Below are 22,237 nucleotides of genomic sequence, written 5' to 3'. Positions count from 1 at the left end.
ATGTGGCAGTGTCTGCTTTGGGAAGCAGGAGTCTTTCCCTTGGTGTGAACCCAGGCGTGGTGCTGAGCCCCGTATTGCTGGGAGCCGACAGTTGTAGGTAGCAACACCGGGACATCAGCCGTGTCCCTGGGGAAGGGCTTCTCATGTCTGCAGCGTGTCACAGGGTCACAGCAGGCTTTGCAGAGCTTCAAGGAGTCAGTGCAGGTCTCTGGAGAGCCCGAGACTCCCCTTCTCCAGTGGAGCAAGAGTGCCTGCTTTGGTCCTGGTGGGCTGTGAGAGAAGGGAAACTGAACTTCTGAAGCCAGCAAGACCTAAAATGTCCTGGACACAATGGAGTTTCCCCTGGTACAGAAGGGATCTGACTTCTGTTTTTTGCTGGACGTGAGCTCACTCCCTCCCCAGCCTTCTCTGCTGCCCAAACAGAGGCTGTCCTGTTTCCGATCAGTCCTTGTTTCCTTGCTCCATCTGGTTTTCCATTTTCCCACTGCTCTTCCCACCCAGCCTCTCTCAAACTGGACCAGTGGTTTGCAGGTCTGTTTTCTCTATGTTATTCTGCTTTGGCCAAGTGGCTCGAGAGAGGAGAGCCCAGGGGCTGGAGACGGAGGTCCTGTTTCATTTTCTTTTCAAAAAACCAGAATCTTTTCCCCTTGGCAGTTCCCACGTCAGGCACTGCACCCTCGTCACCGAGCAGACTCTCTCCCATCTCCTGAAGGAGTCAACCTATCTCTCTGGAGGCTTGCCAGGATCTGTCCTTTCCCTGACCTTACCTCTGGGGCAATCCTTATTCAGGCCTTAATCACATCCTGTCTAGACTTTGTTGCAATTCCCGCTTTTATGGTCTTCTGAAATCCCTCCGGCCTGCGGAATGCCAGAGGAACCAGTGTGATGCAGGCGATTGCGCACAAGGTGTCAAACATGGGCTTTGTCCTTTTGGGTCCATCTCTAATGTACCTGGAGGCAACGTTTCCAAAGCTCTGCGGTACTTTCACAGCATGGGCCATGCTCGCTCCCTTCTCAGCTCTCTTTTCTGCCATCCTGGCTGCGGATCAGGGTGGTCCTCCCTTGAACTCTGCAAGCCCCCGGCTCTGCCAGGAGCCTGGAGGACACGGACCAGCATGCCCACATTTTATGCTCTTCTCTGCAGGGCCAGAGGCTTTTCTCTCTCATCCCAAGTGTTGCACTGCAAGTTCCCGGCACTCCTGGCCTGGGACGGGGTTGCCAGCTCCTCATTTCAGTGGGTGGCTGTATTTTGCCAACACAGTGGGTTGACCAAAACCCTACTCCTTGGCCCATCTTGTTTCCAGCCTTTTTTAGACCCTTTCATTTGGGTGAGAATACCAGAAACCTGCACTTACCTCCTGCCTCCACCGCACCCCTCCCACTCACTCCATCCCTTCTTCTTCCCTGCCTCTTAGTATCCTTCTCTTCTTCATTTTTTACACCATTTCCGCTGCTTATGCTAGTTTTTACACCATAAGCCACTGCTTATGCTAGTGTTTGAGTGCTTGATCCCTCGAGGCCTTCAGTGCCTGCTCTCCCCTGATGTTCACGCTAGAAGAATATTTGATTCAAGTAAGCCAAGATGAGGTTCAAAGTTGACAGTTAAAGCCTCCGCCATGGATCTCCTTTTGACAAGCGTGGTGGTGTATCTTCATCAAAGTCTAGCTGATTGTATAAACTCCTTCCTGAGAGTGTAAATTCCTTGCCAATCATCTCAGCAGAAAAAAAAATGTGCGGGGTGGTAAAAGAGGGTAAATGCACCGTGGGCTAAAAGGCTGCTGAGATGTCTCGGAGAACACGCACATAATATGGATACATGCAGAAGTAGAAATCCGGGAGCAAAGGAGCATGTCATGCTTAGAGTTAGAGCTGCACCGTGGAAAGCAATGACTCAAAGGCTTTGGTGGTGAAGTTTCCCTGACCTGAAGTTCGTGCCCATCTCCGAAGTGCCATGCCTGTGTACGTGCACCTACCTCACCTGCGAAGCCCAGGCTGCCGCTCTTTTATACCGGGGCTCCGCTGACTCAGGTGCTAATGCCCGAAGCATGATTACTTTTAATCATTTTCTCCTATTGCTCTGGTCTGTGTGAAAACTGAGCGAGTAACTGCCAGTGTGACGCTGGAGCCAAGAAAGCTGCCACTGTGAAGCATGTGAGCGCTGAATGGGAGTGAGTGGGTGCTATCACCCTGTACGGGGCAGCTGCGTCGTTCTTGGTCTGATGAGCGATGTCTGCTTCGTAGAGGACACTGAGAATGTGGACGGTCTCACGAGGGCTACAAGGATAAATCGAGATCTGAAAAAAACTGAGGATGATTAAGAAATCTGCATCCATTTAGCTCAACTGAATGAATGGGGACACTTGAACTTTGCAGCTACAGCCCTCGTACTGTTACTACTGGAGTTTCTCCTTGGAGTTGCACCCGGTTCCTCTGGAGAAGAATCCAGTACTGGTAAATAGAACCGGTGTGTGGATCAGTCCTGTTTTAAGATAGGTATCCTGTTTGGATACCTGTTTTAAGAGCTCCCCACCAGGGATTACAGGATTTCTCTGGCCAGCGATGCAGGGGATCATCACCATGTTCTCCTTTAGCATCTGAAAGCTCTGTCAGGAAAGACCTGCGTCTGCTTCTCTCTGCTTCCCCAGCTGCCTCTGTTTTGCTGGGCAGGGCTATGAGATTATTACGAGAGAGAGAGAGGGCGATGTCTCAGAAGGCATCCACGGGCTCCGGCTTTTCCTGCCGAGCACGGGGACAGGCAGGCAGGGTTTGCTCTGATGCGGTGTCTCTGCTGATGCACCGCTGCAAACTCCCTGCTGCCGTAACCCAAGAGGCAGCGGCTCCCGGTGCACGGGTGAGCAGGAGAGGACGGGGTTAGGGGGAGAGTTAACCATTCTTAAGCTTGAATGGGAAGGTACTTTGGCTGCAAGGCTTAATTTCTGGGCACGTTTTCATAACGTTTTTGTTACCGTGTTTTGCTTTACAAGGTGTGGTTATGGCTTCCTCCTTCCTGTGGTGGGGCTCTGTAGCAGCCCCAGTGTTGATCTCCCTGTCTCGGGGAAGCACAGTAACCCCCTGCTTTCCCCCTTCCCTCCTGGCTTTCGTTTTATCTTGTTTTCTTTTAGGAAGCACTTTCAACCTGCCCCTTCCTTCTGTACCAATGCTTTGCCGGTTGTGTTCAGTGCTCAGTCAGATCTATCAGCAGAGGAGGCTTTGCCGCTTGCTGTGGTGCAGGGCGCGCCCGGGTGAACAGCGTCTGAGGCATCAGTGTCGGCCTCTACGCACGTTTGGGTTTTTTCCCCCTATAAAATCTATTCACGCCCCCAAAAGGTCTGTGTGACAACTGCTGTGTGGCCTTGATCACTCTAGTCGTGACACTGGTGTGCCTGCCTCTGTCTTCAGAGGGGTCCTTTCATCACGCCAGTTGTTTTCTTTTTGATTTCGGGCTAAGAGGTTAGTTCTGGGAAATACCCAAAGGTACTCTGACTCTCCAAGGAGCAGCTCTGGTGGATTCTGTGTCTTGCCCGGATGAATTCAGGCGCTGTGTTTCTCTTCTGTTTGCTCTTTTGCTTTTATGAGCCCAGTGAGTTTTTTCATGGTAGATACCGGATCTGTTTGCAAAGGGCTGTTAGAGACGTGTTACAGCTTGTCAGCAGTGTGAGGGCAACCCTAGGCAGAGCTCCAGGTTACTCACTCCAGCCCTCCCTTCTGATACCTGCTGGCTGCTGCCGTAGGGTCATCTGTGACTCGAGTTTCCTGTCCTCAGCTCTGCAGGTGGGGTAGGTGCTGCCAGGTCTGCTGGAGCCCTGCGCAGCACTGGGGTGCTCTTGGCAGGCTCCGGCTGTGTGGGTGGAAGAGACACCCCCGTTTTCTTCCCCCAGCAACTTGGAGGAGCAGAGGGACCTCTGCAAACCGTTTTATATGCAGCTGCTCTAAAATCAAGTGTCTTCCTGGAAGCAGCATCTAATAGAGATGCTCTTACCTAACCGGCCCTGGCTCCACTTTTATCTTCTCTACATCCTGAATTCAATCAGTCCCATCTTCCCATAAAAGCACAGTGTTACCTGTAACTGCTTTTTGTGTATTTCTGTTTCCATGAGTCCCTATTTACATCTGCTTGGTTTTGAAGTGATGTATTTTTTTTTTCCCTCCTGATACTTCTAATCTCTTTTCCTACCCTTTAAACTTCCGTGTGTATTAGGTCTTCGTTTTCTTTGCTCCATTTCCAGCATGGCCACTTGCTAATCATGGTTTTATGTCCCTCACTTTGCCGAGTTGCTATTTTCAATATCCCTGAACATCTCTTCTTTGAGGCTGAGGGACCTGGGGTGGCACCAGACGTGTCCCAGAAAAGTTACCTTTTGGAACAAGATGGGCATGGGAGAAAGTTTATAATGCAGGTTTGTGCAGGTTCGTTATTCCTTATATTAATAATAAGGACAGAAGTAATGAAGAGGGTGAGTGTGGGCACCAGGCCAACAGTGTGCTGAGAGCAGAGGAAGGGATTTTCCAAATAACACGGAGGAAAACAGACACTCCCTGCTTTCATTGTCAATTAAAGCTCTGCCAGTAGCTTTGTGCTTATTAAGGATCCCACAAAAATGAATTTGCACGGCAAGGAGAAATCTTGTGGCAAGGGCTTGATTTTGGTTTCAAAGCCAGATGCTGCTGCCCTGACGTGAGACTCGCCACCACGTGATAAACTCTTACCCAGCTTCTCCTCCTCCTCCTCCTGACATGTGTCCGTCAGCCGCTGGGCATGGAGACAAACTGTACCGGCAGTGTGTCCCCGTAAACAGTGACTCAGTCCCTGTCCACGGCAAAGTCACCTTTCGAAGGGTGACTTGGTGGCGGCAGCGGTGCCAGCTCCCAGTCAGCCCCTGGGGTGCTGGGTTCTTTGCCGCTTCTGCGAGAGGGTGGCTAAAGGGCCGCAAACCCTTCGTTGCTGTTGCTCGGTGTTGCAAAGCGGCTTTCCCTTTACTGTGGGAGGTTTTTGGGAGCAGCCCAAGGAGCGGTTAAAAGCAGCCACCTGCTTGCATGCTGTGTCCGGCGCCGAGAGCGGTGTGTGGTTCGGCAGCGTGCAGAAGGTCCGGCATCCAGTGTGCCCGCTGGCATTCTGCAGCCGCTCCCTGGCATCTTCGATGTTTTGCTGCAAGCCCCTAATTTCTGCTGGAAATTAGAGCAGGGCAGGCTCCGACCTCGGCTACTGCCGTAGTGATTGCACCAAGCCGCTCACCCCCAGTAGGCTTCTGGGTCAAGGATCTCCAGGGCAGTGGAGAAGCTCGTTCTTCTTATTTTAAAGATCGCCCCAATCTGTGCTGATTGAACTAGGGACCTCAGGCATGCGAGAAGCAGGACAAAATCTACCTTTTGAGCAGTTACCAGTGCTCCGGAGTAGCTCCCAGCTCCGAGGACACTTGAGTGGCTGCTCAAGCACAGGGCTGGGCAGACACTGGGTTCAGTGTTTGCTTTCCACCCGTCAGCGTGGTTTAAAGGTGTCAAGTTTGTTCCCTGCAGCTGCTCTCATGGGTTCTGCTGCTGTAAAAGCCAAACTGTTATTTTCTCAAAGGGAGCAAAATGGGGCATGCAAAGACGGAGAACAGTGAGAAGCTTCACCGTGAGTGCGTTCAGAGGGATCACGTTTGCTTTTAGGCTGCAACTTCTCCAGTGTGCTGGGATTAGTCGGCAACTTATTCCCTCCTCCGCTCCTCATATTTATAATTTATGTAAATGGGAAGTGACACGAGAGAGCAGAGGGTGTGTTTGCGTGGCGTTAAACTGTCGGACAGGTTTATCCCTCTTGTCACGGGACTCCACAAGCCTCGGTAGGTGGCTGCCAAGCCGGGGGAGCCTTGTCCAAAGCTTTCTGGGAGCACCCTGAGGGGCGTAGCAGCAATCAGCCCCATAGGGAAGGGGTGCCTGGGCTCCCTGTCATGGCTGGTGCGTCTCCCCAGGGTAGAGGACTTTTCCAGGATGCTGTCTCGGTGCCAAGAGATTAATTCCTTATGGCTTCTTTGCTGCTCTTGTGCTTCCAGGTGACCCTCTTTGTCTACTCCGACCTGCTGCTCTTCACCAAGGAGGACGAGCCTGGGCGCTGCAACGTGCTGAGGAACCCTCTCTACCTGCAGAGTGTCAAGCTCCAGGAAGGTGAGTGTCTGCAGCAGCAGTTGGAGACATTTGGGGCATTTTCTGGGCCACTAGCTATAAAAGTTTCTGGCCAACAGCAGGATAGCACCCCACTATCCCATTGCTTCCAGTATGTAGCAGTACCATCCAACTGGTGCTGCCAGATCATCCTTCCTTGGGGTGTAGGGCCAGCATCCCCCTTCCCATCCCTGAATTAACCCAGTCCCCAGGAGCTCCGTCTCCTGGGACACCTCAGGGGCACTCAGGTAGCACCACTTTCCAGGCCTTTTTGGGTGCGTCTCTCAGGGATTTGGGCCTGCTGTTCCCCCAGGTCTTGCTGTGCTGCGTGTGCCCCTTGCTGGTGTTACGCTGCCCACAGCGGGGGCTTGCCGAGGCTGGGAAAGGGAAGCGGAGTCTTGAGGTTTCCCCCATGGTGCCTCGAGAGAGTTCAGAGGTTGTCTCCAAGGCAGTCTGGCTAAGCCCTACTGACCTTTTCTTTGCTGCTTCTCCCTTCAGCCGCCCACGTTTTCCCCCGCGCCAGCGTCCCTCCCCCATGCACACCCCACTGGTGAGCAAAGAGCAAACCCTGGCCTCTGTGGGAGGCTGTGGACCATGCCCTTGCCCTCTTCACCTTGGCTGGGCTTTCATGTGCAGCTGAGGGCTCAGGGAGGGCTTCTAGGGCGGGGGGTGGCTTGAAATTAATTACTTCAAGTTGAAATGCTGAGGCCGTACGAAAGATGGCCTTTAGCTACTTGGGGTCAAAAGAGGAACAAACAAATTGCTCTACCACATCCTATTTGCTACGGTGGAGCCACTTCTTGGCCCTGGGCCCAGTCCCACCTTGTTCCTTCTTTGGTGCAGTCGCTCTTTGGGTACGGGCTTCTTTTGTGTACAGTTGCCCGAGTGTGCCAGCCTGGGGCTGGTGCCCCGCTCCTCCTCGAGCCCGGGCAGCGTGTGTCATGGGACCAGGACCCCGCAGGGGAAATTGTCATTAGATACAAGGAAAAACTTTTCTAAGGGTGAGGCTGGTCAAATATTAAGTTGCCCAGAGAGGCTGCGGGATCTTTATCCCTGGAGGTGTCCAGGACCCAACTGGGCACAGCCCTGAGTGCCCTGATCTGGGTGCTTTGGGCAGGGGCTTGGCTGGAGACCACCAGAGAGGCCCCTCCTGCCCAAATTATTCTGTGAGTGTACGAGCTGACGTCTTTACGCAGCCCGTGGCCCTGACCAAAAGGGATTAATCCAGACCTGGGCGGCTTCCCCAAAGCAAGCGTTTTTCTGGTTGACTTTTGCTACTTCCCATGACTTTCCCCAGCTGAACTGTGGGCTCTGTGGATGAGCTGCATCTTTCCACGTCCCCCACGTTGTTGTGAGCCTCAGCGCTGGGGATCTGCAATGCTCTGCCGGACACCACAGGCTGCCTCTCAGTTGTTATTTCCCATTTCCAACAATGTTTCTGTTCCCAGATTAATTCATGGATCTATTTGGTGGGGGCAGAAACACCAGTGAGTGAGACGGGCCACCGCGCCGCGAGCCCTTTAGAAAAGCCATTGAAGCTTCGCTGGGGTTTGTTGAGTTTGTTCTCGGCGCTGCTTATTTCTAAGAAACGGACAAAAGAAATTGTTGCTTGTTGAAGTGCTTGTTGGTCAGCGTCCGCTCTGGGAGCGCGTGCGCGTGTGCCGCCCCTGGCTGCTCTCAAAGGCTGTTGAACAGCCCTGCTCTTGTTCCCCTCCTTGAAAAAAAAAATCACCTTTCCTGGTCCTGGCTCCGCGCACGAAGGTGTGTTTGCAGCTCGGCACGGGAATGTGCCTCCGAACCTCAGGCAGAGCCGTTGGATTTCATGATCGCTTTTCTGCCACTTATTTCCTTGTTGCCATAATAACTCGGCTGGATCACATCTGGAAGAGCTTAAGAAGCCTCTCCGGAGGGGATGTTTGTCTCTGCAGCACCCAGCCGCCCCCCCCCACCCTGTACACTGGGAATCCAGCACGGTCGGCTTTCAGGCTGCTCGCCCTCCTGATTTGGGCCGAGCCGCTTCAAAGGCGGGTGGAACGAGCAAAAAGACGTCCGTCTCTTTTGGCAGGGATTTTCTGTTGGTCTCCTAAATAACTGAATGGCACATTAATAGGAACAGGCGTATTGCTGAGTATAACAATTGAGACATCTCCGGTACGCTGAAGACCATTGTGATGTTTCCTGTTTCTGCTGCTCGCCGCACTGTGCGAAAGCAAATCAGTATAATCTGCTTTACAATGCTCTGTCTTCCTGCTTTAGAAGCCGAGCGTGGCTGATGAGCACCACACCGGCCAATGTTTCCAGTGTGGCAGGGCTGGCTTCCTCACTAGATACTGTGGGAATTTCCATGCGGAGGTCGCCGCCTCTCTGGGATCCTGGCCTCCCTGGGTGGGTGCCCTCAGCTTTGGGACAGAGAAGAACGCTCCTGTTCTGCAGCCGGGTTGAGGATCCCCAGGCTCTGAGCCCCGTCCCCAGCTGGGATACGGCCAACAAGGACTTTTCACGTGCTGCTTTGCTGTCCCCGACATCCCAACCCACCGTGTCTTCCAGCAATCGGCTCCAGGATAGTCAGATGCTCAGAGTACGATGTATGGGACTTCTGATCCCCCGAGGCTTCTCCCCGCTGCCCCGAGGCTGCTGGGAAGTACCCAGGGCTTACACCTCCCTGGGGACATGTGCCACAGAGGGTGACAAGCTTGTCCCTTCTCGATAGCCAGGTCTGGATGTGCACAACAGCTTTCCTCTCTCCCCACGTGCCCAGGGCCCCGCAGCACCCTGCCCTGTGAGCTCCCCTTTGGGTGCCCGATGCTGAGCAGATGTGAGCGGCCGGGGAGTGGGGTGCCCACCCTCTCCATGGGCATTGCCACCGTCCCCTGGGCCATGTGAGGAGGCTGTGGAAAGGAGCAGGACCATCTTCCCTCTTTCCTGTCTTTTTTGACCCAACGCCCAGGGGGCACCATCCAAATCCTGTGTGCAGTGGGTGCTTTCCGTGGGTGGCACGGGGAGGTGGCAGAGCCGGGGGAGCTGCGGTGGTGCCAGGAGCTGCGTAAGCGCCTGCCCCGCGCGTCACCATGGGTGCGCAGGACGGGGCTTAGCTGGAGAGGGGACGTGTCCCCGCAGAACTCGCATTCTCCTCTCGCCTGCGCTGAGCAACGCAGCAGCCCAGCCCTGGGGCAGGGACAGGTCAAGTTACTTGGAAAGACAAGCCAGTCCCCATCACGACGCATCAGGAAGAAACTGAAATATCTTCAAGTGAGTTTGTTTTGTTTTGTTTAGTTTTTTTTTCTTTTTTTTTTTCCTCCCGCTTACTTCTTTTAGCGTTTCGCTGAATTTGGCTGAGGGTATGCTCAGTTCAGCTGTCAGAAAAGGTGCCGTGTGGGGAGCGGAGCCCCGCATTAGCCCGGGCGCTGGCTGCCACCTCCCCAGCACAAGATTGTACCTCTTCCCTTTGTGGTTCTCCGTGGGGCCGGAGAGGAGCAGAGCACGTTGCACAGCTCCAGGGCACAGCAGGCTCCGGCATGCCAGCCTGACCCTCCGGAGACTGGCAAAAGCTCCAGTGGAAGGAATTTCAGCAAACCTGGTTTGTGCTGAAATCCGCGCTGGGGGCTGCCCTTCCTGGCGCTGCCATCGCTCTCCTGCCTCCCTGCGCGCCTCGCCAGGGATTGGCACCCAGACGAGCCCAGCTAGTCCCTTACCTCCCATTTTTTTTTCTCTCTAAAGGCAATTACTGGTAGAAAATGTGGGATTAAGTGGTTCCTTAGCTGAGGCTGTGTGTCCCGTAGGCACTGGGCTGCTTGGCCACGTGTGGCAACGAGCCTCCGAAGGACAGGGGACAGGAGCTGCTGGGGGTGGAGGTTGCTAATGCCAAGATTCAGAGCTCAATGGAGAGGAATTTGGAAGGGAACTTAATTCTGATGGTTTTGGGCTTTGTCAGGATCACTCGTTATTGCAGAAGGAATAAACAGAGGCCCGAGAGAAGCGAGGTCATTGCTCCACCTTCACCTTTCTTTGCTGAGGGTGCATGTCTCCAGAGGGTGACTTGTTCCTCGGATCAGCTGGGAAAGCCGGGGTAAAGCTCCTGAGGGAAAATGGCTGGGACGCGTGGGTCTTCTGCAATCTGCTTTGCAAGGCGACTGGGAGAGCTTTGGTCACGGTGCAGGGAGGAGCAGAGAGCCCAGCTGAGAAGATGGGGTGGCTTTTGTACTGCTGACCGCTTGGGAAGCAGAAGCGGCAGAAGAGGATGGTGGATGGTGGCTCAGATCCTGCCTCCAGACCCTCCCTTGCGGGGGGAAAATGCGCTGTCTGAGGAGCTCCCATTGGAGGCTTTGCCTTTGCAAGGAAAGTGCTCCGTGATGGTCCTGCTGGGATTTATGGAAGAAGGTGCCAGCTCGAGCATTGCTGTGGAGAGCGGTGAATGGATTTTCTGCGGTGCAGAGTGAGGTGCAGGCTCCCAGCCAGCCCCGTTCAGCGTGTGCTGTCGGCATGGCCCCCCTTCTGGCCGTGAAGGTCTGGAGGGGCAGCGCTGATGCCCTGTGGCTATCAGCCCTGCAACCCTCGCCTTGCCCACAGCAGACTGAAGCTTGTGGAGACACACAAGGGCTCCTCACCCAAGAGGTCCTCAGCAGCGTTCCCGGCGGGGCTGGGCTCAGTGTCCTGGTGTGGCACGGTGTCCTGGTGTCCCCAGAGTGATGTCCCAGCCCTTATCCTGCACCGCGCATTAAAAGCGGAGCTGGCAGCGGAGGCAGCCCTGCTGTCCCCCAAAGGGTGGCTGGAAGGGGGATGTCCAGCACATGTCTTCAGGCCATTGTGCTTCTTCGTGGGTTTTGTGTTGCCCATGGAGTGACTCAAGAGGCATCGGAGTCCCTCAGTGGGTCACGGCTCTTATCTTGACATTTGGGCTGCTGCCTGCGGCAGAAGAATTGCTTTCCTCTGGGGAACAGGGTGTTTCCACTGCTGCACAGAGCCTGTTCCCAGCGTTAGCACGGCTCAGGCTGTTGAAATGAAGCAGAGCTTGTGCTGACACTGCTTTGAGTAGGATCTGCGGCCGTGCCCAGACTGCGGATCTGATCTCATGGCAGAGATAATGTCATTAAAAGGGTTATGAAAGCTGCAGCCCGGTGGTGCTGCTCCCTACCAAGAGCGCAAAGGTGGTGTGGGGCATGCTGGTGAGAAGGAGCGAGCTGGCTCCAGGAGATGGGATGTTCTGCTTCAGAGTTGAGGTGACCCTGTCCGGTGGCAGCTTCGTGTCCTCCTGCGAGGCTGATGAATGCCAGGAGCCGGCTTCCCTTGGGCTGGGGACACTCGTGTCTCACCAGCAAGGATCAAAGACCAGGGCAAATCTTCACAAATGACTTCTTTTTGGGGACGGGGAATGCTGGGCCTGCAGGAACCAGCCTTGTGGAGCAGCTGGAGTGTAACACATTCCCTGGGACAGCTGGCAGCAAGGTGGGAACTGAACTAGGCTGCTCCATGACTTAGCAGGACATGGATCGCAACGTTGGTCATTGTATTGCCTCCAGCACCAACTCCTTTCCTGAAGCTGTGGAAATGCAAGTCCCCTGCCCAGGTCTGCTGAGTGGTGCCATGCTGGAGGGAGCTTGAGGAGTTTGGCCTCAGCCTGATGGAGCAGGATGAGCTCTGCCCCATGTTATCTGCTACCATTGCCCTGGGATTCGACTCCATCTCCTTGGAGAGGCACTGGCCCCAACCACTGGCACTGATGGAAGCACTGGACGGAGTTACCACCAGCCTTACCAAGGGCTTGGGGCAAGAAGCTGGGAATGAGCAGGGATGTAGGAACAGGAGCTGCTCTGGTCAGTCCTCCTGGCAGCAAAGTGCCCACAGCAGGGAGACGGGAGAGACCCGGCCCCGGTGCCCAGGATGGCTGCATGGACACTGTGGGGCCTCCGCAGCCCCTGGGGCGGGGGGGAATGGGGCTGCACGTGCCGTAGCAGGTTGGGCAGAAGAGCCTGTGCGTGGCCTCTGAACGAAACAAACGTTTTCCCAAAAAGGACAAACCCAAAGGAGAACCCGGGGTAGCGCGGTGAGTCCCCGCAGGATGCCGTGCGGCGCAGCCTGCCCAGCGCGCGGCCCTGCAGATGCAGCATACATCACTGCCGGATCGCAGCCTGGTACCGGAGAATGACAACAATAAATATTCATTAAATGCTGCCTCGTAGCCAATGCCTCTGCCAGCGGCTCCGCTCGCAGAAATGCAGTTGTAGCTTAATTTTGATCCTGGTTTTTCTTCTTTCTAGGTTCCGAAGATCGGAAATTCTGCATCCTTTACCTCGCAGAGGTGAGTGTTGCTGTTCTCCAGATTAACTTTCTAGTGGGAGCCAAACACATACTGACAACTCTGATCCTTTCTGCTGGGGCGAGGAGCACTGAACGGGCTGATTTTTAACTTCCTTTTAAAATAATTTGCCGGAGGTCTGGAAAGGAAACGTAATGGCTGTAGCCAGAATATATTAGTAAGAAGCTGCCACAAGGAGTGTGTGAAGGGGGAGGCTGGGCAGCACGGGGTTTGCTTTTCCCCTTCCCCCCGCGCGCAGTAGGTGGATCTTCCTCCACGCATCTCACTTGCGATTTATCTTGGGATTCTTTCGCCCAAGGGGAGATTTCCTTGCCAACTGTTTTGTCTTGATTTTTCAGGCATCTTGCTTTTCCTTGTCTGCAAGCACCCCAGGTTTGAAGCCCTCAAATAATATAGGGAAACTCAATCTAAAAGACACACAGTCGTAGCTCTGGAAACCTGTGTGGCTGGTACGTGGCTAAATGCTCTAAACAGATTTGGAATCACTCAGACGTTGGCACAGTTACGTTTGTGTCGCGAGGCAGCCAAGGAGACTGCAAAATTGGTTCACAGTGACGGGACCTACCTAATCATTGAACGCTGCGGCTTTTTTTTTTTTTTTTTTTTTTTTTTTTTTTCTTCCCCTTTTCGAGTGACTTGACTGGGTTCCTGGTTTCAAGGCCTTGTATTTTCAGAGGTGGAAATTTGGATCTGGGAAAGATCCCCAGGGCGCAGAGGAGAAAGGCAAACATTGCTCAGCAGCCCCGCCAAATAATAAGCTATTGTGAAAGTTGGATGAAAATGTTCAGAATGAAAGTTGTTCACCTTGAGCGGCTGGGATTTGGGCCAAAGCACGACTTGCTGCGTAACTATGGGCTGACGAGTTCTCTCTCACGTTTCCCTCTTGTTCCTTCCTTGTCCCCTCTGTTTCTTCCCGGGGTGGTCGGGCGGGAGCTGCCTCCGGGAAGGGGGTTTGCTCTGTGCGTGTCCCAGCGTAACGCCGGACTGGCGCGATGTCTCCCTGCCCAGCTCCTCCTGCCCCGGCACTCGGAAGGGCTGCGATGGGTGTTCGTCAGCGACATCCCCACAGCGGGACGAGGCGCTCCTGCATTTTTCTCATGCATTTGGAAAAATGCATTTGGAGCCTGATGTTTAATTTAGAAGCTTTGGGCCCCTAAGTAGAAGCGATTGAAAGAGAACTGGCTGCGTTTTGTGAGGTCTTGGGAGGGGAAGACTTGTCTTTGTCAAGATGTTATGGAGCGCTTGGCTTTCTTCTGATGTGCTTTAGTGGCGCTCACAGCTCTGGTGACTGAGATCTGTCACATCCATGGCAGCTGGAGTGTGGTAGTTGTATAGAAGATGGGAAACATCTGCTTTACTGTGTGTACGCTCCCCTGCAGAGGACGGCAGGTCCGGATGGGCCGTGATTCCGGGATTCTGCAAACCCCTCTTGTTCCCCCTGTCCGCCCGGGGTATTTCAGAGGACGTCGCGAGTGGAGCGGGAGCTTCCCGACCCGTGGTGACTGGCAGTGGCTGCTCGCACCCTGCGCTGTGCCAGCCCGTGGCTTTCAGGTGACAGCGGGGGCAGCTCGAAGACGGCACCCTGCCGAGCAGGATGTCCCCCGCGCCACCCCTTCGGGGTTGCTTTGGGGCTGGTCTGCCCCGAGCGGGGGAGATGAGGCTGATGTGGGAACCTGCCGGCGGGGAGGTGGTTCTCCAGCTGCCTGGTTTGGCTGGGTCTTTGCTGCGAGGAAGCGAGAAAGCGGCTTTTTTGTGTGCGCTGTGAGAACGTGGCACAGAGAGAAACAGCCGCCTTCAAGGTTAAAGAGACGGTGAACTTCTAGTCTCATCAGACTCTCCAGCAATGGGCAATTTTGGTTCAAAAGGGGAAGTGAGGTGCAGGGGGGGGGACGTGCCTGTGAGTCAGCAGCGAGGCAGGGCAGGACGGTGCCCTCCCGACTTCCCTTCTGGGAAACGGTGACCTGCGATCCCGAGAGCCACGCGCAGCGGGTGACCGGGCTGCAAGGACAGGGGCAGAAACCTTTCGCTTTCGCAGTGCGGGGGTTGCGTGGCTCAGTGAACCCTCCTTGGTGGAGGTAGACCTCAGGAGAACGGAGACGGGCTCTTCTTAAACGATGGGGTGCTGTTGTGGGAGCCGGCCTGGGAGCATCTAAGTATCTTCTTCCTGCAGGGAAGCCAAGAAGAGAGTCACCTTCAGGTCATCTCTCTTTTCTTCTTTGCGTTCCCTTTTCAGGAGCAAAGCTTTTGTTACAGGGTTGTGGGGGTGTCACCAGGAGGTTTTAAGTCTTGGCAGCCCCTGGCAGGGAGGGGATGGTCCCCCTCCAAGGCATTCATTCCTGCGGGCTGGCTGCACACGGAGGCATTGCGGGGGCTTGGATGCCTTGCTGGGCTGGTGGGAGCATCAGTTTGTGGTGTTAAGGTGATTTTTGGTGGATTCAAGGTATGTTGGTGGATTCAATTTAAGTTGCTGTCAAATGAAAGCTGGGAAATGAAAATGGACTATGTGCCCCAGTGAACACCTGGGGCTGGGGTGGGGGTCTCCGGGCCAGCCCAACGTGGCTCTCCCCATTGCCTGACACACGTGGTGTCTGCTGGGTGCCACGCTCCCAGCTGCGTGACCTCCTTTTGCCCTGGTGCAAGGCTCAGCCTCCTTCCCCACTGTGGGAAGGAGATGGTTTCCCTCTACAAGGATGGCTTCCCACGGGCAGGGGCTGGCTCTGCTTCAGGGCTGCCAGGAGCAGGGATGGAGGGAGGCTCAGGAGAGCATCCCCGATCCTTGGCAGGGTGCTGGCACTGGCACGCTCCTGGCACACTCGGGGTCCCCACGATGTGGTGCAGCAGTGCCCTGTGGCTGGGTCTCGCTGGCAGACGTGGCCGTCTTGGTGCCTGCCTCTGCGACTGCTGATGGCAGCTAGAAAGCTTTGTACAAGGATGTGTAAGGGAAGGATGCTTGTGTGGACATGGCTTTTTTTTGGTCCCACGTCACCCTGAGGGGTCTCTCCTCCTCCTGATCTGTTCCTGTCCTGCGCTTCGCGGTAAGTGGACTCGATGATCCCAAGGGTCTTTTCCAACCTAAATGATTCTATGATTCTATTCTATGATTCATATTGCTCCATCCCTGGGCTTGCCAGCAGCACTTTGCCTGCCGGGAGCCTTTTGCGGGCTCAGCTCTGCCGGTTAGTCCTGGCTGGGATGGGGGTGGTGGGTCTGGGGCGTTTGGTGGTCATCGTTGTCTGAGCTCTTCTGTTGCCATGATCTGGACAGACACATCCATTGCGCTGCCGTGGCGGAGCTTGGGAGGTTGGGAGAAGCTCCTGTGTTGCTGTTTCTTACCCACAAATCATCTGCAATGAGCAGTAATGTATTTAGTGCTGCCGTGAGTTGAAAGGGAGCCCACGGGGCCGGGCTGATTTTGCGTTTGCTGCCGGAAGAACTCTTCGCTGAGACTTTGAGCTGCCGGCTCCCGCTCCTTCTATCTGGAAGGTTTGTGAGTAATATTCTGACCCATAAAGTCGCATTTTTGCATTTGGATCTGGCGTGATCCAGAATAATAGTATGTTCCAATATCTGTGAGCTGCTTATTTAAAACAAGAAAGAAAATGCCAACCTTCAGGGAAAATGGAGTGTCATAAAAAAAATCTCCTGCTAGTCATCCTGTCTAATCACGCGTAAATAAATCACTCCCCAGAGTCTAAGTCCTGTACATTCTGGTTATTTACAGTCGGATAGCAAACGGTAATCTCTATAGCCCGGTGCAGGTCCCAGCAGAAAAGGGGCGTTTGTTTTACAGGCTCTTCCGCGTGTGAATTGCAGTGCCCAGAGGTCCCGAGTGCAGGTGGCCCCGGTGCTGGTGGGGCACGTGGCCTCCTGGAAGGAAAGGGAAAATACAGGTTGGTGTTGGGAAGAATGCAGAAATAGAGGAAGGTTCTCCACTGAGCTGTATGTTCTTGGTGTTTTCATTCCTCATGGTGGTCATGGGGCAGCTGCGATAGTCCCAGCACAGCTGGGATTTTGGCAGTGGAAGCGGTGCCTTTTGATCTGGGGAACACTGTGTATACCTGGAAGCTTGTCTGATTTTTCGAGTTGCCAACTGGTATGTGAAAAAGTTACTACAGATGCGTGCAAACCTGGCCTGGCACGTTTCATTTCAATATTTTAAATCCGAATGAACCAGTTTGAAGTCAGTTGAACAGACCCTGCCCGCGAAAGCTTTGGGCTGATTCGGTGTGGCCCCGCGTTTCTGCACCCCAGAGAATGTGGTGTGGGGGAGTCTGGCCCCGTTTCCCCCCTGCCCGTATGCCATTCCCTGCAGGGCTCGTACACCTCCTGCGATGACATGTGTAAAACCCGCCAGAAGAAAACATTTACTGCGTGGTGGGAATCGGTGGCCTCACAGGGAGCCAGTCCAGAGACGTGAATGTGGTCCAGGACTGTATTCACACCCTTCCCCGCTCCGGAAATATCCTACTGATAGGAAACTGCAGATCAGTGTTTTATTGCATTGTTAGACGTTTTTGATTTGAACCCAACACGTTTGGACCAAATTGACTTAATATCAAATAGCTCAGTAAGTTTTTCATTTGAAAAGCGCTAGAAAAATTGATCTTTTCCTCTGGAAGTTTTCATCTGCAGGAGTTTCTCTTCGGAAACTGCTCCGACAGAAAATCTTTCCAGTAGCAACATCCTGGCCTGCTGCGATGAGTGCACTTACAGACCCGAGCAAATGAGTGCTGCGGATCTATGCTTGATCTTGTTTTGCCTTGGAGATGTGCAGCCCAGCTCTGCACGGGAGATCCTCTAGAGAAGTGTCAGAGAAATGCCGTTGTCACCCCTTGTCTCCCTGGCTCTATGTGGACACATCCCTGCAGCCGTGGGGTCCCCCGTGGGCATCCCCGAGCTGTGTCCCGGCTGCCGTCAGGGGTAGGCTTTGAGTAAGTGCTTTTTAAACTGGACCACAACTGTCGCGAGAGGCGATATTGCAGCTCGTGTAAATGTGCTTCGCTCCATAGTCTTCGCTGGAGGTGTCCCAGCCTGCTCCGTAGGAGAATTAATTTCCCAAAGCTCTCTCTGTTCCTCATGCATGACTAATGACCTTAGGGACGTGGCATTGCCCATTGCTGTCCCGCAGGGAAAGAGCAAGGAGAACCGAGGTTCCCATCTCCGTACAGGGAATCTGAATGCTGCAAAAGCAGTTTATGGATGGTACAGAGGGCTTTAAGGCTCAGGGACACGCTGTGACATGACAGGTGTTATGCACCCGGGTCATTTTGAAGCCAGCCGTTCCGGACACGGCGTCGGAACAGTTTGCAAGGAACTTTGTTGGGCACTGGCCCGGCAGATCCAGAGGACGCTTAGGCAGATGGTTTGGTGATAGGGAAAAGGGCAAAAGGGCTGGCTGGGGGTGACATCAAACCTACGCGCCCAAGGGAGCAGCTGAAGTGAATCTGTTTAGTAAAGAACTTAAAAAGGAGTTATTAATGAAAGAGAGAGAAAGAGTACAAATGGAGCACAACTAGAGCAGATGCCCCAACAGGCACTTGGCTTGATATGACACAACACTTGGCCCGAAAACCTAGAAAGACAGGAAATTGGTGTTGTGCTTAATAAATAGTGAAAAGCCCTGGTCTGAAACCTCAACATCTTCTGCTGTGAGCAGTGCTCTGCTAGGGGGGGCTTGGGAAACCTTGCTCTTCCTTAATTGCAAACAATCTTCATCGACGTGGTAGAAAACAGCAAATAATGCCTGATAAAGTGTGCGTATGACTTGACGTTTGGGGAAGGAGGAGACGATAAGGAGGACAGTTCAGTGACAGAGCAGTGGGCGTTCGTTGTTAAGGTGGGGGAAAGCTGATGACAAGTTTTCCTGTGATCATGGGGACACACAGGTCTGCAAGGGTCACAAGTGACTGATAAAAGCTTTTTGGGGTAAGGATGATCAGCAGCCGTGAGCTCCTGCAGCACAAAGGCGGCATCAGTAATGATAAAAGTTTGAGATTCAGTCAACTTTCCCATTCCTCTGTTTTCCGACCCCAAAGTGACAGCCAGAAGACTTGCATTTTGGGTTGAATTTGGGTGGTTTTGGCAGGGGACTAAGCAAAGGAAGTTGTTCCCCTTTTCCTTTTTCCCAGCCTTGAGGAGGATCTAGTGCCCTGGGTTGGGCTCTGCTGTAGTGGCTTCTCCTCCCTCGTTCCTGAGCAGCCTACAAGATGCCTTGATCCCTCCTTTTCGAATGCTCCACCTGTAGTTTTGGTGCTTAAAAACAAGAAAATACCCCCAAAATGCAATGACAAAATGGCCAGTTTAGAGATGTGAGCTCAGAAAACCTCGGGGCTGTGAATGAGACACGGAGACCCCAGCTCTGACCCCAAACCAGCGCTGGCCAACGATGCAAGAGCACTGTAGGGTGGAGGTGTAATGGGTTTTAAATTCCTGGTAAGAGAAAATCACATGTCAGCTGGCATCGGATGCTGCATGCAGGATGGGAGAAGGTGGAAGAGACGAGCGTTTGTCTGTGAAGCGGACTATGTGCTCTGTTGAAATTACAGCTCCGTTTCCTCTAATTCGTAATAGGAAAAGAAATGATGTTTGCCAGATTCGTGGGCTGTGTTATTTGTCACATGGGCCTCTTGTCCTGCAGCGAGGTGAAAGATCCTCTGCGCTGTGGTGGAGCGGGGACCACAGACAAGGCTGAAAGTGTTGGGGTCCGTCACACCTAAGGGCTTCAAGTTGAGAAAATCTAGACACGCTCCTTGCTGCCTGCTTTTGCCGATTTTATGGCACGAATTTGAAGCACAGTGAGAGAATGTGAAGGATATTCCTCTGCCTTCCTCTTCCCGCTCCCAGTCCTGTTCAGCATAGGGGGGATCCCTCTCCTCCACCCGCTCTGCTGGGGATGGTCAGATGTTCCCAAGTGAGTAATCCTTTCCTGCTCTCTGACATTTCCTTTGCTTCCTGCGTGTCTCGCAAGCAGCCGCTCATTTCTGGGATGCCGGAGATGTTCACCAAGCAGGGCTGTGTCCTGCGCACCGGCGTGCGTCGCTTTGAGTCACCCAGCTCACGTGAAAGCTGGACGCTCAGCCTGCACACGCTGAATCCCTCTGCCCTGTCACAGCTTAACTCTTTCCTCGATAGAGGTTTCCGTTTTCCTCCATCCAAAGGATAGCAGGTCCCAGCCGCTGGATTTCTCTGTGTGACGCCAAGAAGTCCAAGCTGCAGCCTGAACCGTGGGCGCAGTGAGAGGATGTCAGACCACGACTGCCAACATTTAAAAAGTGCTTCTGAAGGATGTTGTGACAGGAACCCATGTGCGGGTTCCTGAAATCCAGCCCTACCCTGCATCCCCGTGAAGTGCCCCAAATTTCAGCTGCAATTGAAACATTCCTCTTGCTCAAGCCGGTGCTCCCCTGGCATATACCGGCAGCCAGAGCATGGAAAACGATGGCTGTGGAGCTGGTGGCCACGCTGCTTCTCTGTGCAGACAGTTCCCTGGGCTCCGTTTCCTCTGCCAGTGTGTGTTTACCAGGGTTAGATGATCATAGAATCACAGAATGTCTTGGGTTGGAAGGGACCTCTAAAGGCCATCCAGTCCAACCCCCTGCAGTCAGCAGGGACATCTTCAACTAGATCAGGTTGCTCAGAGCCTCATCCAGCCTGGCCTTGAATGTCTCCACGGATGGGGCCTCCACCCGCTCTCTGGGCAACCTGGGCCAGTGTCTCACCACCCTCAGTGGAAAGAACTTCTTCCTCCTGTCTCATCTAAACCTGCCCTGCTCTAGTTTAAATCCATTGAAAACCAACGATGTGGAGAGACACCAGCAGCTGATGCCCCAGGTTGGCATAACCCGTGGCCTGGGGCCAGGGCAGCTCCTGGGCAGTGAGAGCTCCCAGTTTGGGTCTCTTCGGGCAGAGCAGGGAGTGCAGGTGTCCCAGCTGGAGGAGAAACAGATCATCAGGGGCACGCTGATTCCCTGCTTTTGTGAATCTTTACACAGTTCAGCATGAATCTGAATTTTGAGATGACCACGAAGTCTGCCTTTTGGAGCAGAAGTTCTTAATTTTTTTTCCCCCAGTTTTAATCCTGTGGTCACATTTCCCAGATGTTGGCAAAAAGAAGAGCTGACATGATGCGATTGTGGTACTGGAGAGATTTTTAAAAAGGCCCAGGCACCAGTGGGGGATTTCGGAGGGGAACTGCCGTTCCCTGGCGCTGGCTCCACAGGCTGGAGCTTGCTCTCCTTGGGGCTGTGCTGGGGGCAGAGGGACGGGTAGCTCTGGAGCCGTGTTTGCAGCCGGAGGGTGAGCTCAGTGTTCCTGCCGCGGGGGCTGCTTGGCTCTGAGCCCTCTCGCCGGAGAGGAAAGGGCGTTTGCGGAGTGGGAAGGCGGTGGGCCTGCTCTCTGTTTGCCAGAGCGGTGTTTGTGCCGGGAGCTCCATGCCCGCCTAGTCTCAGGGCTGGGGATTCCCCGGAGACTGTTATCTGATGAGCCACTTCAGAACAACCTGTTGGCCTGCGAAAACAGACCGAGACCTGCGTCCTCGTTGACTGCGCCGAAGTGGGTGGAAAAGATTCTTCAGACTGGCTTTTCCTCCCGGAGACAGCATCCTCCGGGCTGTGCCATGATGCGGTGCTCCCATGGCATCGCTCTTCCATCCTCTTCCTCCGTAGCAGCAGCATCTGAGTGCAGCAGGGTCCGACTGGCCTGGGGTGAGCTGGAGCCACTGGTGGCACTGCGCCATGAAGCAGCAGGTCCACTTTGCTGCCTTGGTGCCTCTCCTGATCCATGGGTGGCTGTAGGACAGTGAAAACCCGTTTCCTAAGAGCCAGCCCTTGGTGTCACAAGGAAGGATGGGTACAGCTGTCCTTCACCTTCATCCATAGAGCCTCCCTGGCCTGAAAACAAGCCACGCAGCAACGAGCCACACTTCTCTGCAGAGATTGCTGTGCCCCGCAAACAGCAGCTCCGTGCACGTCATCTGCTCGAGCACCCATGAGATCCTGTCACCTCTTGGTCCTCCCAGCTTTCCACAGGGCCCCTGATATTACTGCAAGGGTTTGTTTTTTGGGCACCACCAGTATGCCCAGCAGTCCAAAAACCGCAGGAAGAGACGTGGTCCCCCGTGGCCCCCCCAGCACCGCTCACCATGGGAGCAAACTGAACTTTCTCATCAGACCGAGCTCCGTGGGACATGAAACAACCAGCCAGCAGTTGCCTGTGTTTTGTGCACAGGATATTCCCAGGGCTTGCTGTTTCGCCGGTGGAAGGTTTGCTCTGCGATTTAAAAGCTATTGTAGTCTGGAGCCCGTTTCCGAGGTACTTCCCCTTTGGGATCTCTGCTGGGTTTGGCCACGGACCAACGCTCTGAAGGTTGGAGGCCGGGGGCCGGGCAGAGCCGAGCTGGGCTCTGAGCCCTGGCCCTGAACCGCTTTGCTGTAAACCCTGCAGAGGAGGGGGGAGCCTGGGGGAAGAGCAGAAGTGCATCCCCTGCTCTGCGGGGGGGAACATCCACCCGAGGACCTGACCGGCCCTGGGAGCGTGTCTGCCAGCAGGAGCTGGGGGAGGCGGCGGTGGGATGAGGAGGTCCCCAGGCTGGGCTGGTCGCTGAGTCCAAGGCTTTGGAGGTGACAGTCTGCGTCTGGCTTGTTGTTACGATTATATCTTTGCTTTGCAGTGATGTAGAGAGCCAGGGTCGTGTACCAGATGCTGCTGTGCTGGGTTCTGCACAGAGGGGCATTTCTGCAGCGTGGGGTCTCGGTGGGCAGGGTCTGGGCGTCCCCCCTGCCATGT

General features: G+C 54.3%; 1 protein-coding gene across 2 annotated transcripts in view; it reads left to right on the top strand.

The window, feature by feature from the left end:
* RGS3 (regulator of G protein signaling 3) overlaps window positions 1–22,237 on the top strand; it is an 87,782-nt gene that overhangs the window by 35,291 nt on the left and 30,254 nt on the right. For both annotated transcript variants that reach the window (XM_074608704.1, XM_074608705.1), the window contains 2 exons: window positions 6,033–6,144; window positions 12,396–12,436. In XM_074608704.1, the coding sequence (XP_074464805.1) occupies window positions 6,033–6,144; window positions 12,396–12,436 (153 nt within the window). The remainder of the gene's footprint in view (window positions 1–6,032; window positions 6,145–12,395; window positions 12,437–22,237) is intronic.

Source organism: Larus michahellis, chromosome 15, assembly GCF_964199755.1.
Source record: "Larus michahellis chromosome 15, bLarMic1.1, whole genome shotgun sequence".
Classification (NCBI taxonomy): domain Eukaryota; kingdom Metazoa; phylum Chordata; class Aves; order Charadriiformes; family Laridae; genus Larus; species Larus michahellis.
This window is presented reverse-complemented; position numbering and strand designations above follow the sequence as displayed.